General features: G+C 37.6%; 1 protein-coding gene across 2 annotated transcripts in view; it reads right to left on the bottom strand.

Moving 5' to 3' along the window:
• Positions 1-1,231: 1,231 nt before the first annotated feature.
• The window catches only part of AGTR1 (angiotensin II receptor type 1), a 46,911-nt gene continuing 28,726 nt past the window's right edge, over positions 1,232-19,416 (bottom strand). For both annotated transcript variants that reach the window (XM_047727362.1, XM_047727358.1), the window contains one exon: positions 1,232-3,188. In XM_047727362.1, the coding sequence (XP_047583318.1) occupies positions 2,060-3,139 (1,080 nt within the window). In that variant the 5' untranslated portion in view covers positions 3,140-3,188 and the 3' untranslated portion in view covers positions 1,232-2,059. The remainder of the gene's footprint in view (positions 3,189-19,416) is intronic.

Here is a 19,416-nt window from a genome sequence, read left to right as displayed (position 1 = left end):
ATATGAGACATATGTAACCACATTTATTATCAAATAAATTCTATATCCTTGGGAATGTGAGTGTAATAGGCTGCTTTGTGGAGATTCTGTCCAGCCCACCAATGGCTCTCTGAATGCCGGCTCCATAGCTTCCATTGACTATTTCATACATCACCTCCATCTTTTACCACTGTTTATTGAGTCAGATGATCACATCAGCCTGCTCCGTGTGGACTTCCAAGCCAGTGAGTCCTCTAGGGAGAAAAATGAGGCAACTGCCCAAGGGGAGCCAAAATACTACAGTACTTTCTTTAGGGCATGTGCATCCCAGTTCTTGCATGCTGTACCTGGGTTACAGTAAAATTTCCTTTTTGTTTAAATCTAGTAAATATTCCATGCTGCTGGGACTGTGGTGAGATATGTTCATACATAGTTGGTAGTATTATAAATTGTTATAAGTTTTCTGGAAAATATTTGGTAATATGTATTAAGAATATTAAAAATATTTATATCTGTATGCTCAGTTGTACCACTTCTAGAACTGCATTGAGAAATTTATCAGATTCAGTACTTGAACATTTATCACAGTGCAATTTATTATACTGAAAAATCAAAAACTAAATGTTCCAGTTTCAGGATTAGCTAACTCTATCAGAATGTATTTGTATTTTGCAATGTTATTCAATTATTAAAATGTTTTAGAAAAATATTTAATGGTGTAGCAAGCTAACAAGCCATTACATTAAGTGAAAAATCTGTATACAAAGTACTATACATATTCTGACTCAAATATCATGATTTGTATATGTATGTGTGTATAATGAATACAAAAAAAGTAGAAGAAAATATACCCAAATGTTTAAAATGGCAATTTTTAAGCAGGAGAACTAAATAAAACTTATTTTTATGCTTTCCTATATCTTCGTGTCCTATAATGATCATGTGTGTAATTAGAAAAGTCCTATTATTAAATAATTATGTATAAAATAATGTTTTATTTTAGTGTTGCAAGAAATGAGTTTTTTTCTTTGTTGCATGAAAAACTTTGAAAAACTCAAAAGGGTGTATTTATTATATGCTGGACTAAAATGGAATAAAATGTATTATTTACCTTTTCAATGGCAAAATATAGAATCTATAAGCAATAGCATTAAACTATCTGTTGTATTAAAGTTTAAATGGAAATGTGTTTGTAGTTATATTTGTCATTTTAAAAATAAATCAGTATTCATTATAAGTAATGAAGATTAAATACATTAAAATTATTTTAATGTAAATATGTTTGCCAGATTTTGCCAAATCAAGTAACAACAGTTTAGAGATATACAGATAGAACATATATTTTTTATAACTGTAAGGCATATTTTATGATATATAATTTTTTTACCACAAAATATATATACTTCTCAGATATGAAACAAAACTGATATGACTAGGAAGACACTACTACTTGGGTTATATCTCACTTTTTAGTTCTATATACAAATAAACCTATTAGCTGGCATATTTTGGCAGTGTGAATCAATAAGACATTAGTTGAATTTCACAGAAGTTTCTGAAACTTGACGATTATTGCTTAGCAGGTCTATGTACAAAATGTGCAGTAGCAGGTACAAGTGGGTCAGAGTTGCTAATAGGTAAATAGGAACAAAAGCTTCACTGCCCTTTGGAAATGGGGCAGAGCTGTCTTGAGCTCTGATCCCCTGTTGCCCCTCTCAGGGTTTAACATATTCCAAATACCTTTATGTGGAAATCAAAAATAGCAGAAAAAGAGCAGACTGGGGAGATGGCATTTCTGCCAGTAAAATTTTTCCAATCAACACATTCATCCAGTTTCTGACATCGTTCTTTGAGTGGCCCTCATCTATCTAATGCAAAATCTGGCTTTGCTTTGTTTTGCTGCACAGGGAAAGAAAAGCTTTTGTTCAGAGCTTTGGAATGGTTCTTTGAGACCATAAAACCTTTTTCTTCTTAAATTCTGAGAAGTAACTAATGTTCATTTGGTAGTGAAGTGCTGTAGAGGAATGTTTTTCTTGCTCCTTCTTTGACAAGATTACTTCACTGACAAGTTTCAAGTGTGTCACTCAACTTCAACACATGAGGCAGACTTCTTGGTGGATGCATTTCCATGATCTGAGGGACGGTAGGAGAGTGTGCTCATTTTTGTTGATAGGCTTGAGTGGGATTTGGCCTTTGGGGGGATGTATTTCAGAAGCTGGAGAAAATATTTTTTAAATTTCTTCCCCAGAAAGCCGTAAAAGAGAGGGTTCAGGCAGTTGTTAAAATAAGCTATGCAAATTGTGATAGGCATGGCGGTGTCAACAATATCTGCAATTTTACAGTCATGTATGATGCCCAGCTGGATCAATACATCCAGAAAAGTGAATATTTGGTGGGGAACCCAGGAAAAGAAAAAGAAAAGCACAATTGCCATAATTATCTTGAAAATATCATCATTTCTTGGCTTGTTCTTCTGAATCTCATAAGCCCTCTTTAGCGTCTTCCAAATAAGAGTGTAACTTGTAAGAATGATCAGAAAAGGAAACAAGAAACCCAGTATATTCTTGGTTAGGCCCAGTCCAATGGGGAGGGTTGAATTTTGGGATTCATAATGGAAAGCACAAACTGTGATATTGGTATTCTCGATGAAAAATACGTTTCGGTGGATTATAGTTGGCAAACTGGCCAAGCCAGCCAGCAGCCAGATGATGATGCAGGTGACTTTGGCCATAAGCATTGTGCGCCGAAGGCGGGACTTCATTGGGTGAACAATAGCTAGGTAACGATCAATGCTTAGACATGTAAGTAGAAACACACTGGCATAGAGGTTGAAACTGACACTGGCTGAAGCAATCTTACATAGGTAATTGCCAAAGGGCCAGCGGTATTCCATAGCAGTGTAGACAGCCCACAATGGCAAGGTCAGTAAAAAGCATAAATCAGCCAGTGCTAAATTCAGAAGAAAAACACTGGCCACAGTCTTCAGTTTCATGTAAAAGTAAATGACAATCACTACCAGGCTGTTTCCAAATATTCCAACCACAAAGATGATACTGTATAAAGTAGGGATCATGACAAATATGTAATTGTGCCTTCCAGCTTTGGGACAGTCATCTTGTATTCTTTTAATACCATCTTCAGTGGAAGAGTTGAGAATCATTTTGATCTCTTGGGTTATTAATTAGTCTTAGACACTAGGCCAGATGCACCTAAAGAAAATAAAAATGAAGAGGTAAAAAAAATTGAACTTTCAGTTATAAACATATAGTTTTATTTTTCAATCATAAATACTGTGACTCAACTTTAGTCTTAGGAAAAAATAGATCATATTTTTTGGAGAAAAACTGAACCAAGAAAGTCTAATTTACACATTGAATCAGTTTTTAGAATTGCTTTTCTAGAAAGTGATAAATACCCTCCAGATAAATACCCTCCAGACAAAAATGCAAAGGACACTCCTGTGTGAATAAACTTATCTAGGTCCTTTGTATTTTTTCTAGAAGTAAATCCTAGCTTCCAAATTAATTAAAAACTCCTAATCTAAATCTCAGAAAATAACACTGAATTAAATTAGTTATTGAGGAAGACGAGTTTTTCCAGAGGTAGATTAGCCAGAGACTAATTAATTTGTCTTTAACCTTAGAAATGTGACACATCTGTATCTTATTCATCAAACCATTTCTTTCATTTCACAATCTTTACTTAAATATAAACCTTATTAGCATCCTCCCTGAAGTTGTCAGAATAGCTGTCTCTAGGTTATGGAGGAAATTGGTCATTGTGGGAACTGATTTAGGAAGGGATAATGGGGAGGGCTCAAAACTTTGTGGAAAAGTATTCTTGTCATGGTTTCCCAGGCCACTTCGGGCAATACCCACTTTATTCTTTAACTTCAAACTCAGTCTAGCACAAGAGACTGAATATCCTAACTTATGTGCTTGCCAGCCATTTCTGGAGTGAACTCTGAGGTTAACCATCTGTATAGCAAGAATATCAAGTGAGCAGAATAGGCCAGGATTATCAATAAAACATGTTTTTCATGGGGGCTTAAGATAGTAGCAGTTCTTTAGGATTTTCAGAAGACTCAGATGCTCAGGAATGAACTCCATAAAGACTTCTGCAAATATTTGCTTCAATAATTTACATAATAAGTAATCAAGCTATTCATTTATGTGATTTAGAAAATCAACATATTCTGCCCTAGCAGAGTCCATCAGAAAAGCCATGGGAGGAAGGCTGAGGATGCCATGAAGGTAGTAACATCACACCATGTGGCACAGGCACACTCTGAGGTAAAAGCTCAGCATCCGGCACAGGTGAGGCTCGCTGGGTGGGAAAAGGGTGCTGAGTAAAGATCCTCTTGCTACACCAGGAGCAGGTCCCTGGAAGAGCATGGCTGTGCTTTCCTGCTGTAGCAAAGTATCCTGGACAAAATAAGATACTACTAATCTTCCCAGGATAGCTGTGCTTGGCATCCAGGAGAGCTGGACAAATATAAACACCTAGCTAGTGTTCATCTTGGTGTAAAGTCGTGCTGTGAGAAGGATGAGACTCAAGTAGCCAGATTTTAAGAGAGAACACTAGGAAGAAAGAGTTTCTTAAGTGGCCTCTTTGCCTCTCTCAAGAGTTATTCTTATCCAAGGTTTTGGCTTCATGTCCCCATTATCTCCTCCTTTTATACTCAGTCTTACATAATTGAAAATTTTTTTCTTCTCTTTTCATTCATGGGAGCATTAGTATCCACAAACAAGCAAATGTCCTCTATGGAGCCCTTCTGACTTGTCTGGGCAATTGGATGTTTCATTTTCTAAGCCACTTTGGCCCTTGGGATGCAGGAATTGGTACTATATTATAATTGTCTGTTGACCTGTCTTCTCCACTGGTAAGTCAGCTTCTTGATGGTAGGGCCTGTTTCAAATAATCTTGTTTATTGATGGAGGCCCCAGCCTAATCCAGGGGACAGATGATAAGTGTTTGACAAATAATGCAGCCAGAGGACACAAGAATGAGTAAATAGCATTTACCTTAAAAGCTATGGGTATAGCATATTGAGACTGGGCCTAATGAAGTAATTTACATTTTGTTCCTGAAATGATCTTATAGAAGATGCTTAATGTTAACCTCGGTCTCACTTTGGATAAAAAATCAAAACCAAAAGCAAAACCAAACCGAACAGACCAAAAAAAAAAAAAAAATCCTCAGTACTTTTAGAAATATGTGGTTTCTAAAACAGAAGATGATGAAAAGAAGGGATAAATATAATGGAAACTAGGGCTAGTCTCTCAGGGAGATATGACCTATTTCTTCCTCACCCAGAAGGATTTCCCTACATTTTGCTGATTTTTCAGTTTATTTTATTAAAGTTACTGAAATTATGCCAGTTTAGAAGTATGCATTCCTTTAGGTAAACAACTATTCTCTATTAAAAATTAAATGCTTCATAAAAGATTTATGGGCTAGCAGTCATTTACGCCTTAATGTGTATTAATTTACTTATTTGTTCTTTTAACATCTGGTTAAGATCAGTTGGATTTTGCTTAGGAAAAAAGTGAAAATGTCAAGGTTAAAGAATCTCAAAGATTAAAAAGCAGCCTGGGTGAACTCCATAACTGAAAACTAGGACAGAGGTAAATATTTGTTTCAGCTTGGCCATAAGGGCACTAACAGATAGGAAGGAATAAACTTAATATTTTAGAATCCCTTGGGTGCCATGAGCTTGGGTGCTTGAAAGTAGGGAGGAAATTTTCCTCTTTCTCTTCTTTCTCTCTTGATCCTAACTCTAAGAGTACATGTCTCAGGCTGGTTCCATTAATACTGTGTCTGGAATGAGTAGAATTTTGTTGATTAGTCTGGAACTATAAACATCATTTATTAAAGAATTTCTATGGGAAAAAGTTTGCATTTTGGAGTTTTGGACTCCAATTCCTTCACAATCTGAGGTTGGTTTCTTTTTCAGTTCCCACTGATCCATATTGATTAATGTTTAATATATAGAAGCCTGCTCTGAACAACTAGGGAAACATACCTGGATATTTTAGTAAGAAATTTATTATTAATTAATTAATTAATTTTTAGAGATTTTATTTATTTGTCAGAGAGAGAGAGTGCACAAGCAGGGAGAGGAACAGGCAGAAGGAGAGGCAGGCTCCCCACTGAGCAAGGAGCCCAATGCAGGACTCTATCCCAGAACCCTGGGATCATGACCTGAGCCAAAGGCAGATGTTTAACTGACTGAATCTTCAGGTGTTCCAGACATTTATCATTTAAATGTGCATATCACTTGAGAAACTCCAGACATCACATTGAGTATACTAATTAGAAGAACATTTTACATACATATTTATGTACGTAATGACCAAGACTTCCTGTCTGGTAAGGAAACAAATTTTCTCGTATTTGAGGGGATCAGAAAGAGGAGAGGAATTTTAGATGATAGAAACAGTGGGAGCAAGCACAGGGAAGCACAAATGCAAATCGTGTGTTCCGTGGGCAGTCATCCACTTATCATATATTCACTGAACACCTACTATGTGTTGGAGTTAGGGATGCAAAGTGAAAAAGTTCATATTCTCTTTTTAGGCATTTGAGTCTACCAGTGGGGGCAGCCAAGAGCTTTAAAGACAGAATTATCCCCAGTGCTGAATACTGTACCATAACAGGGTCATATGGAATAGTCTGTATTTATCATTGACCCAGCTTGGTGTGGTGGGAGACTGGGGGAGTGATCAAGGGCACTTCCCAGAGAAGATGGCATTTGGACTTTGGAGGATGTATGGGAAACAGAGGGGTAAGAACTTAAAAGGTGACAGTGGGTCAGCCGAGGTAGAGAAGAGACTCATCACTTGAACTTTTCCCTCCTTATGAATGTCTGCAGCATCATCCACGGGAAACTGCTGTTGTAAATTTACAGATACCACACAACCCCTGAACAGCGGTGTAGGGTCTGAATGTGCGCCGGATGTGAGGGTGACATGGGCCGTAGTGATGTGCAAGGAATATCGTTCTCAGTCAGCATTGTTGCCACTGATAGACTTTCCTAGAGAAACTGGATTCTCAGGAAAGAGGGAAAATGGAACTCTTGTGATTAGTGGGCACCTGTGATTGATGATAAATGAGTGGGAAAGAGTAGGGTCTTTTCTCTTTGAAGCTGAAAGGATGCTTTTTTTTTTTTTTAAGATTTATTTATTTATTTGACAGACAGAGATCACAAGTAGGCAGAGAGGCAGGCAAGAGAGAGAAAGGGAAGCAGGTTCCCCACTGAGCAGAGAGCCCGATGTGGGGCTCAATCCCAGGACCCCGGGATCATGACCTGAGCCGAAGGCAGAGGCTTTAACCCACTGAGCTACACAGGCACCCCTAAGGATGCTGTTTTGATGAAGAGCCAAAGGAAAAGGATGTGATCTATTTGGAATAGCAAACTTAAAAGTCCCAAAAAGCAGCTAATTTTCATTGTACTACTTCTCCCAGTAGAGTTTTAGGCAGGTAGGATGTACTGATAAAAAAAATAGGAGGATCCATCTCTCCCTATTTCTTGGTTTCACCACATCTTTTACACAGGCTCTGTGCCTTATATGAATTCCATAGCACCATTTCTACTTAGGGGGGAAAGAGATGGGATTTGGAGTCAAAACACTTATAATGGGGTGTGCCTGCATGACTCGGTGGGTTAAGCCTATGACTTTGGCTCAGGTCATGATCTTAGGGTCCTGGGATCGAGTCCCACGTTGGGCTTTCTGCTCAGCAGGGAACCTACTTCCCCCACTCTCTCTGCCTGCCTCTCTGCCTAATTGTGATCTCTCTCTCTGTCAAATAAATAAATAAAATCTTAAAAAAAACACCACTTATAATGGAATCTTCCTCTGCCACTTAGAAATCTGTATGGCTCTGGGTAAGTCACCCTATTTCTCTGAACATAAGCCTCAGTTCCCTTATTTATTATTATATTTTATTTTAATATATTTATTATATTATTCCCATTGAAGGAATGGGAACAGTGATTCTTAGTGTACATGATTGTTACAGAAATTAAATGAGATAACCCAAAACACTGGGCATATCTTTCAAACAGAATGCATTTAATAAATGTGGGTTTTTTTTTTAATTTTTACAATAATTTTTGAATGCAAGGCAAACGTGGACCTAGCCATGGCTCAAAAAAAAAAAAAGATCCTTTTTTAAAAAAACGTTTATCATTGGTAAGTTTTTTCTGTTGCCATAAAAGGCTAAAAATACCAGGATGTTTTTTCAAAGTATGAGTAAAAAAAATCATCTTAAACAGCTGAATACACTGGCCATGAGTCAGGTGGGAACTTTCGGTCTGCTGTAAACACAACGTTGGCTCACAGTGGCTACCCTACATTTATCCACTGCTTGCTTTCATTGTAGATACCTTGTGTTCCTTGACAGCTTCCTTTATTCTTAAAAACAAGCCTAAGAAGGAAGGTTTTCTTTTCTTTCTTTCCTCTTCCTTCCTACCACCTACCTTCTCTCCCTCCCTTCCTTCATCTTTCAGTCTTTTCCTCTGTTTCTTTCTAAGAATATTTCCCCAAGACTTATGATTAGAATATTAATACCTTCTTAAGCTTTTAGGCAAGCCAAAGCCAATCTAATTAAATTGTTCATTACAAGCTCCTTTTTTAATGAGTTTTCAATCTAAGGAAAAAAAAAACCACATAGTTTCCTATGATAATAAAGAGAGAACTAAAAGACAAAGTAATTATATTTTAGAATAATCTTCTATCAAAGTATCTTTCTCAAATATCTAGAAGAGTAGAGTAGTGTTTGTAAGTCATTTGCTTGGAGTGCTGGGCAGCTCAATAAACCATCCTGTTCAAAAGTCATTCTCTTTATTGCTCTTATTTTATAATTCAGACTTTAGAAAACAACTGTTTCTGCTCCTCTGTGTTTTTTTCTCTCAGTAATGAATGAGGCATTCTACAGGAACAACTGTTAGTCAGTATCCATTTGTGAATTCATTGAATCATAGAAGTAGGCAGTAAAATTTTTAGGGTTTCTACTTGTTTCTTTTTCAAATCCATTTGTTCTTACTTCTTAACCTTCTGTTCCTATTTTATGGGGTCTATTTGTACCCTTATCTCTATAAACATTTTGAACATCTGTATGTTAAGAGCCCCTATCCAATTGCTTTCCTATTTGTAGTTCATAGCTCTTCTCATGTAGATTCTATTTGATTCATCTACCGACCCTCTGCTTGGCATTTACCTACATCTTAAATTTTGTAATCTTTGTGCGTTAATCTGTAGTGGTATTAACTTCTTTAGGAGGCTTGGTGTCTGGATGATGATAGCCTGTGAAATTTTTGCTTGGGTATACAGTAGTCACTTGATCTGGATAAATTTTTAATACTAGTTCTCAGCCTAGTTTCCAATGCCATACTTTTTCTTCAGATAATGCAGATTGGGCTTCCTGCCCATTCTCCAATTTTTAGCTGGTCTGCAGAAGTTATCTCATCTTTGGTCATAATAGGCAGTAATTTTGCAGTTTCTGGCTTTAACCAGGAAAGCCGGTTTCACTTGCCTTTAGTGCCTGCGTCTAATGGTCTTGACTTCATCCTGGTAAACTGATTAAAACCTTCTCTTGGTTGTGTTAACTGGTATTGGTTCTTCTCCGGCCCATGTGGTCTCAATTCTTTTTTTCTTTTTTCTTTTTAAAGATTTAAAGATTTTATTTATTTATTTGAAAGCAAGAGCGAGAGTTAGTGAGAGAAAGAGAGAACATGAGCTGGGAGGAGGGGCAGAGAGAGGGAGAAGCAGGCTCTCCACTGAGCAGGAAGCCCTACTATGCGGGGCTTGATCTAAGGACCCTGTGATCATGACCTGAGCTAAATAACGGCAGACGCTTAACCGAATGAGCCACCTAGGCGCCACATGTGGTCTCAATTCTTACTCAGAGCTGTCATCTGATATTTTATGTGTTTCAAGAAAGAAGGGTAATGTCCATGATTGCTTAGTTCATTGTCTTTATCTTGACTAGAAGTTGCCCTCCATTATTTGGAGATAATGGCTAAGTTGCTTGGACCCAATAAACTTTGGATTATAGTCTTGCCCTTATTCATATTCACCCCTGCCACCCTCATGCCTTTTAATGAAGCATCTAAGCCCTTCTGGTGGTACCCTCCTCCATCATGGTAATCCTGACAGCCATGAAGAAGGAAGCATGGCAGAGAGCTTGGCACCATGGGGCAAGTGACCAGAAATGCTTTTAAATATTTTATTTATTTATTTGACAGACAGAGATCACAAGTAGGCAGAGAGGCAGGCAGAGAGAGAAGGGAAAGCAGGCTCCCCGCTGAGCAGAAAGCCCGATGTGGGGCTCGATCCCAGGATCCTGAGATCATGACCTGAGCCGAAGGCAGAGTCTTAAACCACTGAGCCACCCAGGCGCCCCCAGAAATGCTTTTAAATCAGATGCACGAGAGAATGACTGGCAATCCTAGACTAAACTCTATATGTTAAATACTTTTCTGGGAGATGATTTTGTTTACCTCTTCAATTCCTAGGTGAATATTTCTCTTAGAACACACAATATATTTTGTTGCAATTATTTATGCATACTAAATAAGTGCTCAAGATTCAGTGTCCTTAAACTTAATGAATGGCTGTATGATATGTCTAAGTGGTAAACAATGGCTTCTGGCCCTCTTTCCAAGTCAACATCATTCATTGTGGCCTGCTCTCACAAGAAATGAAAATGGAACTGTCTTCTTATTTCTGCACATAACCAATGGTAACAAACTGTGGTGATGGTGGTTAAATGTTCTGCCATCCTCAACTAGCCCTCCCCTCTGCTTTCCAAAATAGCCCAAGAATAGAAAGAACTCAGCTTTATGAAAGGAAATTCAGAAGTTCCTTCCAAATTAGGGTATACACTTTCAAGGAAAGTAAAATGGGAATCCTAAATTTTTGCTTATTAGAATTATTCAGTACTTCAGTATCAATAATGTAACACTAAATTACAGTTCAATTTCTCTCCACTTCAGATGCTATTTATCATAAATTACAGTTCAAATATTTCACTTGTGATGAATATCTCAAGCCCCCAAACAACTCCCTTTATTCCTATGATATTTCTTCCTACTCTTTTTCTGTACTAAACTCTTGGCTGTCTTTTGTTGTATTTTTAATTTTTTTAATCTCAAAAAGAAAAGAGAAACAGGTAGGGATGAGATATATGTCATTAAGTCTAATCATATGCTAGAAATCGTCCTTTGACCTGTTGGTGTTAGTAGAAAATATTCTTATGTTAAAAATAGAGGGTCATGGAAGGCTTTAGTGAGCCTAGAAAGAGTTGAAAGAGCACAGACTAAGAGAAAAGGAAAATAAATCCAGCTTGTATATAAATAAACTCCAGTTCTCATATACTCCCAAATTCCTCAACTTAGGGACTCATAGAATTTCCCGAAGGGAATCATAACCACATTTCAAAGGATCAGCATCTCAGCCATTCATCAAAAGGGAGGAAACATCATTTTTAATAATAGGACTCTTGGAGACTGTTCACAAGCTTTTCTTTTTCAATAAATGAAAAAGGCAGCGCCTATGTGGGCATCTCCATCAACAGCAGTTTTACCCAACTTGTGAGCAAAATCCCAAATTTTATATATTAAATCACTTCATATTTCCTTCTCTGAGACTTTAAATCAGCAGCAGAAACTGCCTATTTTATTTCACATTCCACTTTAAAGGGTATGAGGAAAGTTACTGGGAAAGAAAGGAAGCATTAATTAATTTGTACTCTTAGAAATTATGATATTATTATAGAATTTATATGTATTATGAGTTTTGGGTTAGAATTTACTGGCCAGGGGCACCTGGGTAGCTCAGTTGGTAAAGCCTCTGCCTTCGGCTCAGGTCATGATCTCAGGGTCCTGGGATTGAGCCCCATATCAGGCTCTCTGCTCAGCGGGGGGCCAGCTTCCCCCTCTGTCCCTGCTCCCCTTCTCTCTCTCCAGTAAATAAAATCTTAAAAAAAAAAAAAAGAGTTTACTGGCCACATGGCAATTCATTTCAGATTAAAAATTTTAACATTATAGAAATCACAAAATCATACATAATCATACAAGCTAGAAGGATTAAATATTACCCATATTGTATATGTTTCCTCAAATTGCCAAATGTTCTGACTGCAGTAGAAATACTTTTTGAATGATATTCTACAAATTGGTCCTACACAATTATAAGGAGACTAGGATTCAAATTTTGGCTTTCTCATTCACTAAGTGACCTTGAACCAATCACTTAGCTCCTCTAGACCTCTGCATTCTCAGGGAACTGGTAAATGGTTAAAGAAATTTCCTGAAACACTGAAATTTTATAACCTTTCTTTAGAACAGGTATGTATCTTTTGAAGACAAAGGCAATGATGGCTTAACAAGTAGAAATGACCTATTGATAAATCATTAAATCTGCCAACATCTATCTATCGATATGGATGTTATTAATGCCACAATGATTTAATAAGATTTGATAGTTAAATACAAGAAGGCTTTTTCTTAAAAACAAAATGAATTTTACCTTTTACTGAAGATAAACTCTGTGTAAGAATATTACATTACAGTGACATTGGTTTTTCTCCCCATTTTTTAGATTATCTAATCAAAGAAATATTTTCCCAGCACAGCATTTGGATAGCTGGTTATGACCCTAGGTTATTGAGGTCAAAGGTATAGATTTCAGCCTTAATCTAGACTAGCTTGATTGGTTTCTAGACCATGAACCTCTCAGGCATCACCTGTGTAATTCACTGGCAATTCCAGGTGAAAGGATTGTTTCATGGCTGCAAATCAAAATTACAAGCATGCCCTACAGTTAGGGAGTCAGGATTATAACATCCTATGTAAAAAGTGGCACAGTGTGTTATTGTTAAAATAACTCATACAAAACAAACCTACGTTCAGATTTCTTTGTGGGGAAAAAACAACTTGTTAAAGCTTAGCAAATAGTTAATGGGATTCAGTTGCCCAGATTAAAAAACAGAGGTCAAGGCAGAGTATTATAAAAGAACCTCACAGTAATAGATTATTCAGAATAATATTTTGAAGTATTACATTGGTCAGTGTTTTGAAGGATAAATGGACTTTTGTCCTATGAAAGTGAATTCTGTAAAGGTAATGTTTGATCTTATCAGAGTTATATTTTTTTTAAAAGATTTTATTTATTTATTTGACAGAGCTCACAAGTAGGCAGAGAGGCAGGCAGAGAGCGAGGAGGAAGCAGGCTCCCCATGGAGCAGAGAGCCTTATATGGGGCTCATCCCAGGACCCTGGGATCATGACCCAAGCCAAAGGCAGAGGCTTAACCCACTGAGCCACCCACTGAGCCACTCGGTGCCCCGAGTTACATTTTTTTTTAAAGCACAGTTTTGTATGCTTTTTTTTTTTTTTTAAACATCCAAATGCTGTAAAAACTAAGAGACAGCAGAATAGTCTCTTAGAGAAAGCACTGGACAAGGGTTCTGTCAGAGTCTGCTCTGTCACTAACCACTGACACAATCATACAGAGGTAATTTAACCTCTTTGTTATTCTTTAGCTATTACAACAGATTTAGAATGGAAATACCCTTGTTCTCACTTCTGTTTCATAGATTGTTAAAGGTAAACAGTGAAGTCTTAGGAAGACATAAAAGCACTTTGAAAATATAAATTTTACAATATGATTTCTGTAATGGAAGGATAAGTGAAACTTAATGAAGGAAAGCTCAGAACTTCAAAAACTAATGGAATTTTTTTCATTCAGAAATTCAGCAGAAATGCTTTTCATTATTTTAATCTAAGGCATTTATTTCAAGAATTATAATGAGGCATTTGATTAATGCTGAAAGAAAGGTCAAATGGTAGATACTGTATGGCTTCTACATTTAATATTATGGCAGCAAATGTCTTGTGTATAAAGTGGAGCCCTGAGACTAAATCTGACCAACCGATTTATTTTCTTTGGATCCTGAAGCACTTACAGCTTTTGGGATTTGTTATTTTTGTGGTTTACTAATCCCACTGCTATTTTCCAATTCTTTCGGTCAGTGCTATTCAAAAGAAATTTTATGGGAACCACATATGTAATTAAAAGTTTCCTAGTAGCCACACTTAACAAGTAAAAAGAAACAGGTGAAATTAATTTTGATAATACATTATCTAATCCAATATTTCCAAAATATTATCCTTTAAACATGTAATCAATATAAAAATGAAAATAATTTACCTTTGTTTTGGTACCAGTTCTTAAAAATTAGGAATATAGTTTTATGTTTCCAGCACATCTCAGTTGAAAGTAGCTGAACACTCCAAGAGTTCAGTCATCACTTGGGGCTGACTCCCAAATTGGACAATACAGCGTTAGATGCTTCTCTCACCTACAGAGCCCTTCTAGCAATGGTTCTGAAAACGTGGTCGCAGGAACAGCAGCATCAGTCTCACCTGGGAATTCCTTAGGAGTGCAAATCTCAAGCTGCACTCCAGACCTACTGAATCAGAAACTCTGTGGGTGGGGTCCAGCAGGCTATGTTTTAATGAGCCCTCCAGGTAGTTCTGATGCACAGTAATGTTTTAAAATCATTGCCCTACTCTCGTCTTAATTTGCAACTCTGGCTTGTATGCTGCTAATCATGATTAATAGGCAAAACCAAATCCAACAAATGACAAAAGTGCCCTCAGCTGAAATGCTTTCATTTGGCTCTTCTGAGGCATCAAAACCCAAACTAAGTATGACAGACTCGTAAAATACAGCTTGAGAATTATTCATTAGACTGTGTATTTTTCCAGACATTCAGGACTAGTGTAGTTAAGGAGTGCCCCAAAGGATATTATCTAATAAAATACTCTCTGCACTCATTCATAAATGTCTGGAATTTCTTTAAGTGGAATCGGGTTGGGAATACCCACTTCCATACCTCCAAGATCTATTTGAGGGAGGAGATACACCGACTCAGGTGAAAGCCAGACTAACACAGTGGAAGAGTAAGGTGATGGGAACCAAAAAGATCCAAATCAGTACATGAATTTACCTCTTATGAGCTATGGAGTCTAGCTTTTCTCTTAACCTGTGACTCATTTTCTTCATATAAAAAATGATAATTGATAATGAAGAAGTAAAAAAATACCTGTCCTGTCAGGCTCACAACATTGCTGGGAACCTCATGAGATTATGTATGTGGTGATGTCCTAAGATCTTGTGGATTTGAGACTTTTGTTAGTGTTATTAAATTACGCTATGGTATAAACGACAGATTTCCTCCTTATAAGCAAATCTGGAGAAGGGGAACTGCGAAACTGCATTGGGCACTGCAAGTGGAAGAAGCGAGTGTACCAGAAAGAGGTAAGGAGGCTCAGAGAGGGAGGCTGAGGGCACTGCTGACAAGCTACTTGGACTGGATGGTTCTGCCAGCTCCAGTCATTCTCTTGAATACCTATATAATTTTTAAGTATAAATTACAATTACTTCTGATTGTAATAAGAAGTTTAGACCATTCTATCTGCTGTTACTTACCATTCCATTCATTTCTATGTGGGACTACTTGTATTTTCTGACCAAACTGCCTATGATAAGTGGCACAAATGCTGGGCCAATGAAAGGTAACAATACTTTGCCAGCTGAAAAATACAATGAGATACTGGTGACGGCTGCTTTCTGCGAAAACTTCATTAGCAATAAATGGGTTACCAGATGTCACACATCAGATTTGAAATTAAAATATATTCCTAGTATTTGTGTGCAGTCTGAGTGGTAGGGCAAAAGATGAACTCTTTCCCAGAGAGCTGCATAAGATAGTATACCATTTTTGCTTTTGATTGTATGTTTCTCCTCTAACTGTAAACTAAAATGTATCCCTTGGTTTGTAAAGTGGAAATATAGCATTTCTGCATAGAAGGGCTATGTAGTGAAGTGGCACATTACTCATGCAGCGGCAACTCTTTAAGGACAAGGAGACTATTTTTGAACATTCTCTGCCACACCAAGATCACCATCTCCTCTTGTTTTGAACTTAGCCATAGCAACTCTCTCCTTTTCTGGCCTTTGCTTTCAGCAAGCAACTTCTGCTTTTATGACCAACAACAAAACTGTTCAAATCAAAAACTGCCAACGTCAACTCCACTCTTCCTGAACCTGCTATAACAACAGCGCTTCCCTCTCTTCACAACAGTAAAATTCTTCTTATTTTTCCAGCTAGCTAAGTTGACTCTGTTCTTGTCCTCAGAGTTATTAGCCTCCAATCTGAAATCAGTTGTGGTTAGGGAGGGAACCCCACAGTCAGAAATAGGACAGCGAAACTGCACTTGAGCCAGCAGAAATTTCAAATGCTAAACCAGTGTGATAGAAATATCTAACATCCTCAAGTTTTTATAAACAAATATTTTTGGCTAAAGAAGGTCCATGTTCCTTTGCAATTTCAAAATTTCCATAGTTACTTGGTTCTCGCTGAAGACCATGGATGTTTGAAACTATTTTTTTCTCCGTAGTTTATTTTGGGTCTATCTTCTGTAGATAGATGAAGCTTATAAAACAAATTAGAGAGTGAATATGAATTATCATTCTTAAGCCTCCTCTTGGAGAAATATTTACAGTACTCCTCCCTTATTTGTTGGGATACATTCCAAGACCCCCAGTCATGAAGAGTAGAACTCTATAGAGTTTTTTCCCTCTGCATGAGTGCCTGTGATAACATTTAATTTATAAATTAGGCATAGAGATTAAGAACAATTAATAATAAAACAGAACAATTGTAACAATATACTGCAATAAAAGTTATGTGAATGTGGTCTCTCAAAATACCTTGCATTGTACTGACTCTTCTTATAATGATGTGAGATGATCAAATATTGATGTGACCAGATAAAGTAAGGTGAATGACATAGGTTGTGACCTAGCATTAGGCTACTATTGGCCTTCTGACAGTATGTCAGGAGGAGGATCATCTGCTTCCAGACGGTAGGTAAGTGAAACTGTGGAAAGCAAAACCACACATAAAGGTGGGGGAGGGGGGACTACTGTATTTTCTTTACACAGAGAAATCCCCCAAAGTACTTACAAGTTTATTTATGGAATATTAACTACTCATCAGATGCTGGGGAAGCAAGACCTACTGCCCTTTGAACTTCACATAAAGGAAGATAGAGCATCATTGAAGCGATTAGCTGTATCAGTGGGGAAAATGTCAATTTAAATTTTTCAGTTAATAACTTCAGCACAAAGTGACACTCAGTGTTCAAATAAACTTATTTAATGTACAGTTATTTTATACTCTGTGATTTTACTGGTATGTGATTCACTCAAAGGACTTATAAATGTGGCTTAGTATTAACATTAGTAATATTCAATAGTCTTTTTTTTAAGATTTTATTTATTTATTTGACAGAGATCACAAGTAGGCAGAGAGGTAGGCAGAGAGAGAGGGAGAGGAGGAGGAAGCAGGCTCCCTGCTGAGCAGAGAGCCCGATGCGGGGCTTGATCCCAGGACCCTGAGACTGTGACCTGAGCTGAAGGCAGAGGCTTAACCCTCTGAGCCACCCAGGGGCCCCAACATTAGTAATATTTATGAATAATGATTAATTGAATGTTTACTATGTACCAAGCATCATGATAATTGCTTTCCTATATATAAGAGCCCTGTTTTGGACTGAATTGTGTCCTTTTAACATACATAGGTTGAAACATTAATATCCAATGTGACTGTGTTGGAGGTAGGACCTTTTAAGAGGTAATTATTGGTAAATGAGGTCATGAGGTTGGGGCCCTAATCCAATGTGATGGGTATTTTCTTAAGAGGAATGTGCTTACATGAAGGAAAAGCAATGTGAGAAGTCTGTGAGAAGTCTATGAGAAAGTGGCCATCTGCAAGTGAAGGACAGAGTCTCACCAGAAACCAACCCTGCTGGCACCTTGATCTTGAACTCCTAGCCTGGAGATCCATGAGAAAGTAAATTTCTGTAGTTGAAGCCACCCAGGCTGTGGTGTTTTGTTAAGGTAGTCTTAACAAAACTACAATAAGGCCTGTGAGGATAAGCGGCATTATTCCCATTCTTCAGATGAGGAAACTGAGGCTGAGAGAGCAGGTCCTTACATTTTTTTAAAAAGATTTTATTTATTTATTTGACAGAGAGAGAATACAAGTAGGCAGAGAGGCAGGCAGAGAGAGAGGAGGAAGCAGGCTCCCTGCCGAGCAGAGAGCCCAATGCGGGGCTTGATCCCAGGACCCTGGGATCATGAACTGAGCCAAAGGCAGAGGCTTTAACCCACTGAGCCACCCAGGCCCCCCATATTTTAGAGATTCTAAAATTTCAAGGTGTTTTTGGGCTAAGGTCATCATTTCATAGTCTAGTTCAGTGCTTCTCAATGAGGGGTAATTTTGCCCTCCAGGGACATTTGGCAATGTCTGGAGACATTTTTGGTTCTTAGAACAGGGGGATGGGGGAGAGGCAGTGTTACTTGCATCTAGTGGGTAGGGACCAGGGATACTACTAATCATCTTACAAGGCACAGGACAGGACCCCACAATAAAGAGTTATCTAGCCTAAGATGTCAATTGTGCAGCTCTTGAGAAACCTTATTCTAGTCCCTCCTCCTTTTTTTCAATTCTTGGTATCTATAGTTCCTGTTTTTTTTTTTTTAATGGAATAAGTTAACTGTATACTATAGTTTATTAGTAGCTTTTATTTCAAGTATTATATTCATATCATTCCAGGGAAACTATAGATCAAAAGGTAAAATCCTGCTGACTGACCTTCAAATATCTGACGCCATGTTGAGTACTTAGTAGGAGCTCTGAAATTATGAGTTGACTAAATATTTGTTGTGCCAGATCATTCCAGAAATTACCCTCTCTAAGCATTTTCCAGAACTCCAGGATCCTGCATAAGTACACCAGAAGAGAGATTTGGGCTTAGAATCATTATAAGAGCTTTAAGGGATTTGATGGCTATTGTAGCAGCCCCAAAGTTACCTCTGGAAGGAGGAAGACACCATGTCTGGAAGTCAAACCCTGCCCTCTGGTGGCATCACTGCCATAGACACCGCTGGGAATTTGACAGGGCCAGAGTCAGTCTGCAGTGTTAGGGTCTGAACTGACTTTGCAGTATTTAAATGTAAATTCAACTTTATATTCACATGAGGGCTTCCCCCCCATCCCCTGTGGAATAACACATTAAATGTAGTCTGTCATCAAGGTTCTCATTAGAATAAAACCAAGTACACAAAAGTGAGAAAGAGGTTGAACATACCATTAGTTACAAACCATAACTCTCTGCAAGTCTGGCAACCCAGGAGTTTCAGTTACTTAGTTTGAGTCTCTCGTACTTGCTTCTTCTACCCAACTTCTTTTCTGATCCATAAAGGCACTGAGTAATTGTTTTTGTTGCCAAGGAAGAACATTTCTAGAAAAAAGGATTTCTAAAGGAGCAACACTAATAGAGAGCAATGACCAGAATAT

Source organism: Lutra lutra, chromosome 1 (assembly GCF_902655055.1).
Source record: "Lutra lutra chromosome 1, mLutLut1.2, whole genome shotgun sequence".
Classification (NCBI taxonomy): domain Eukaryota; kingdom Metazoa; phylum Chordata; class Mammalia; order Carnivora; family Mustelidae; genus Lutra; species Lutra lutra.
This window is presented reverse-complemented; position numbering and strand designations above follow the sequence as displayed.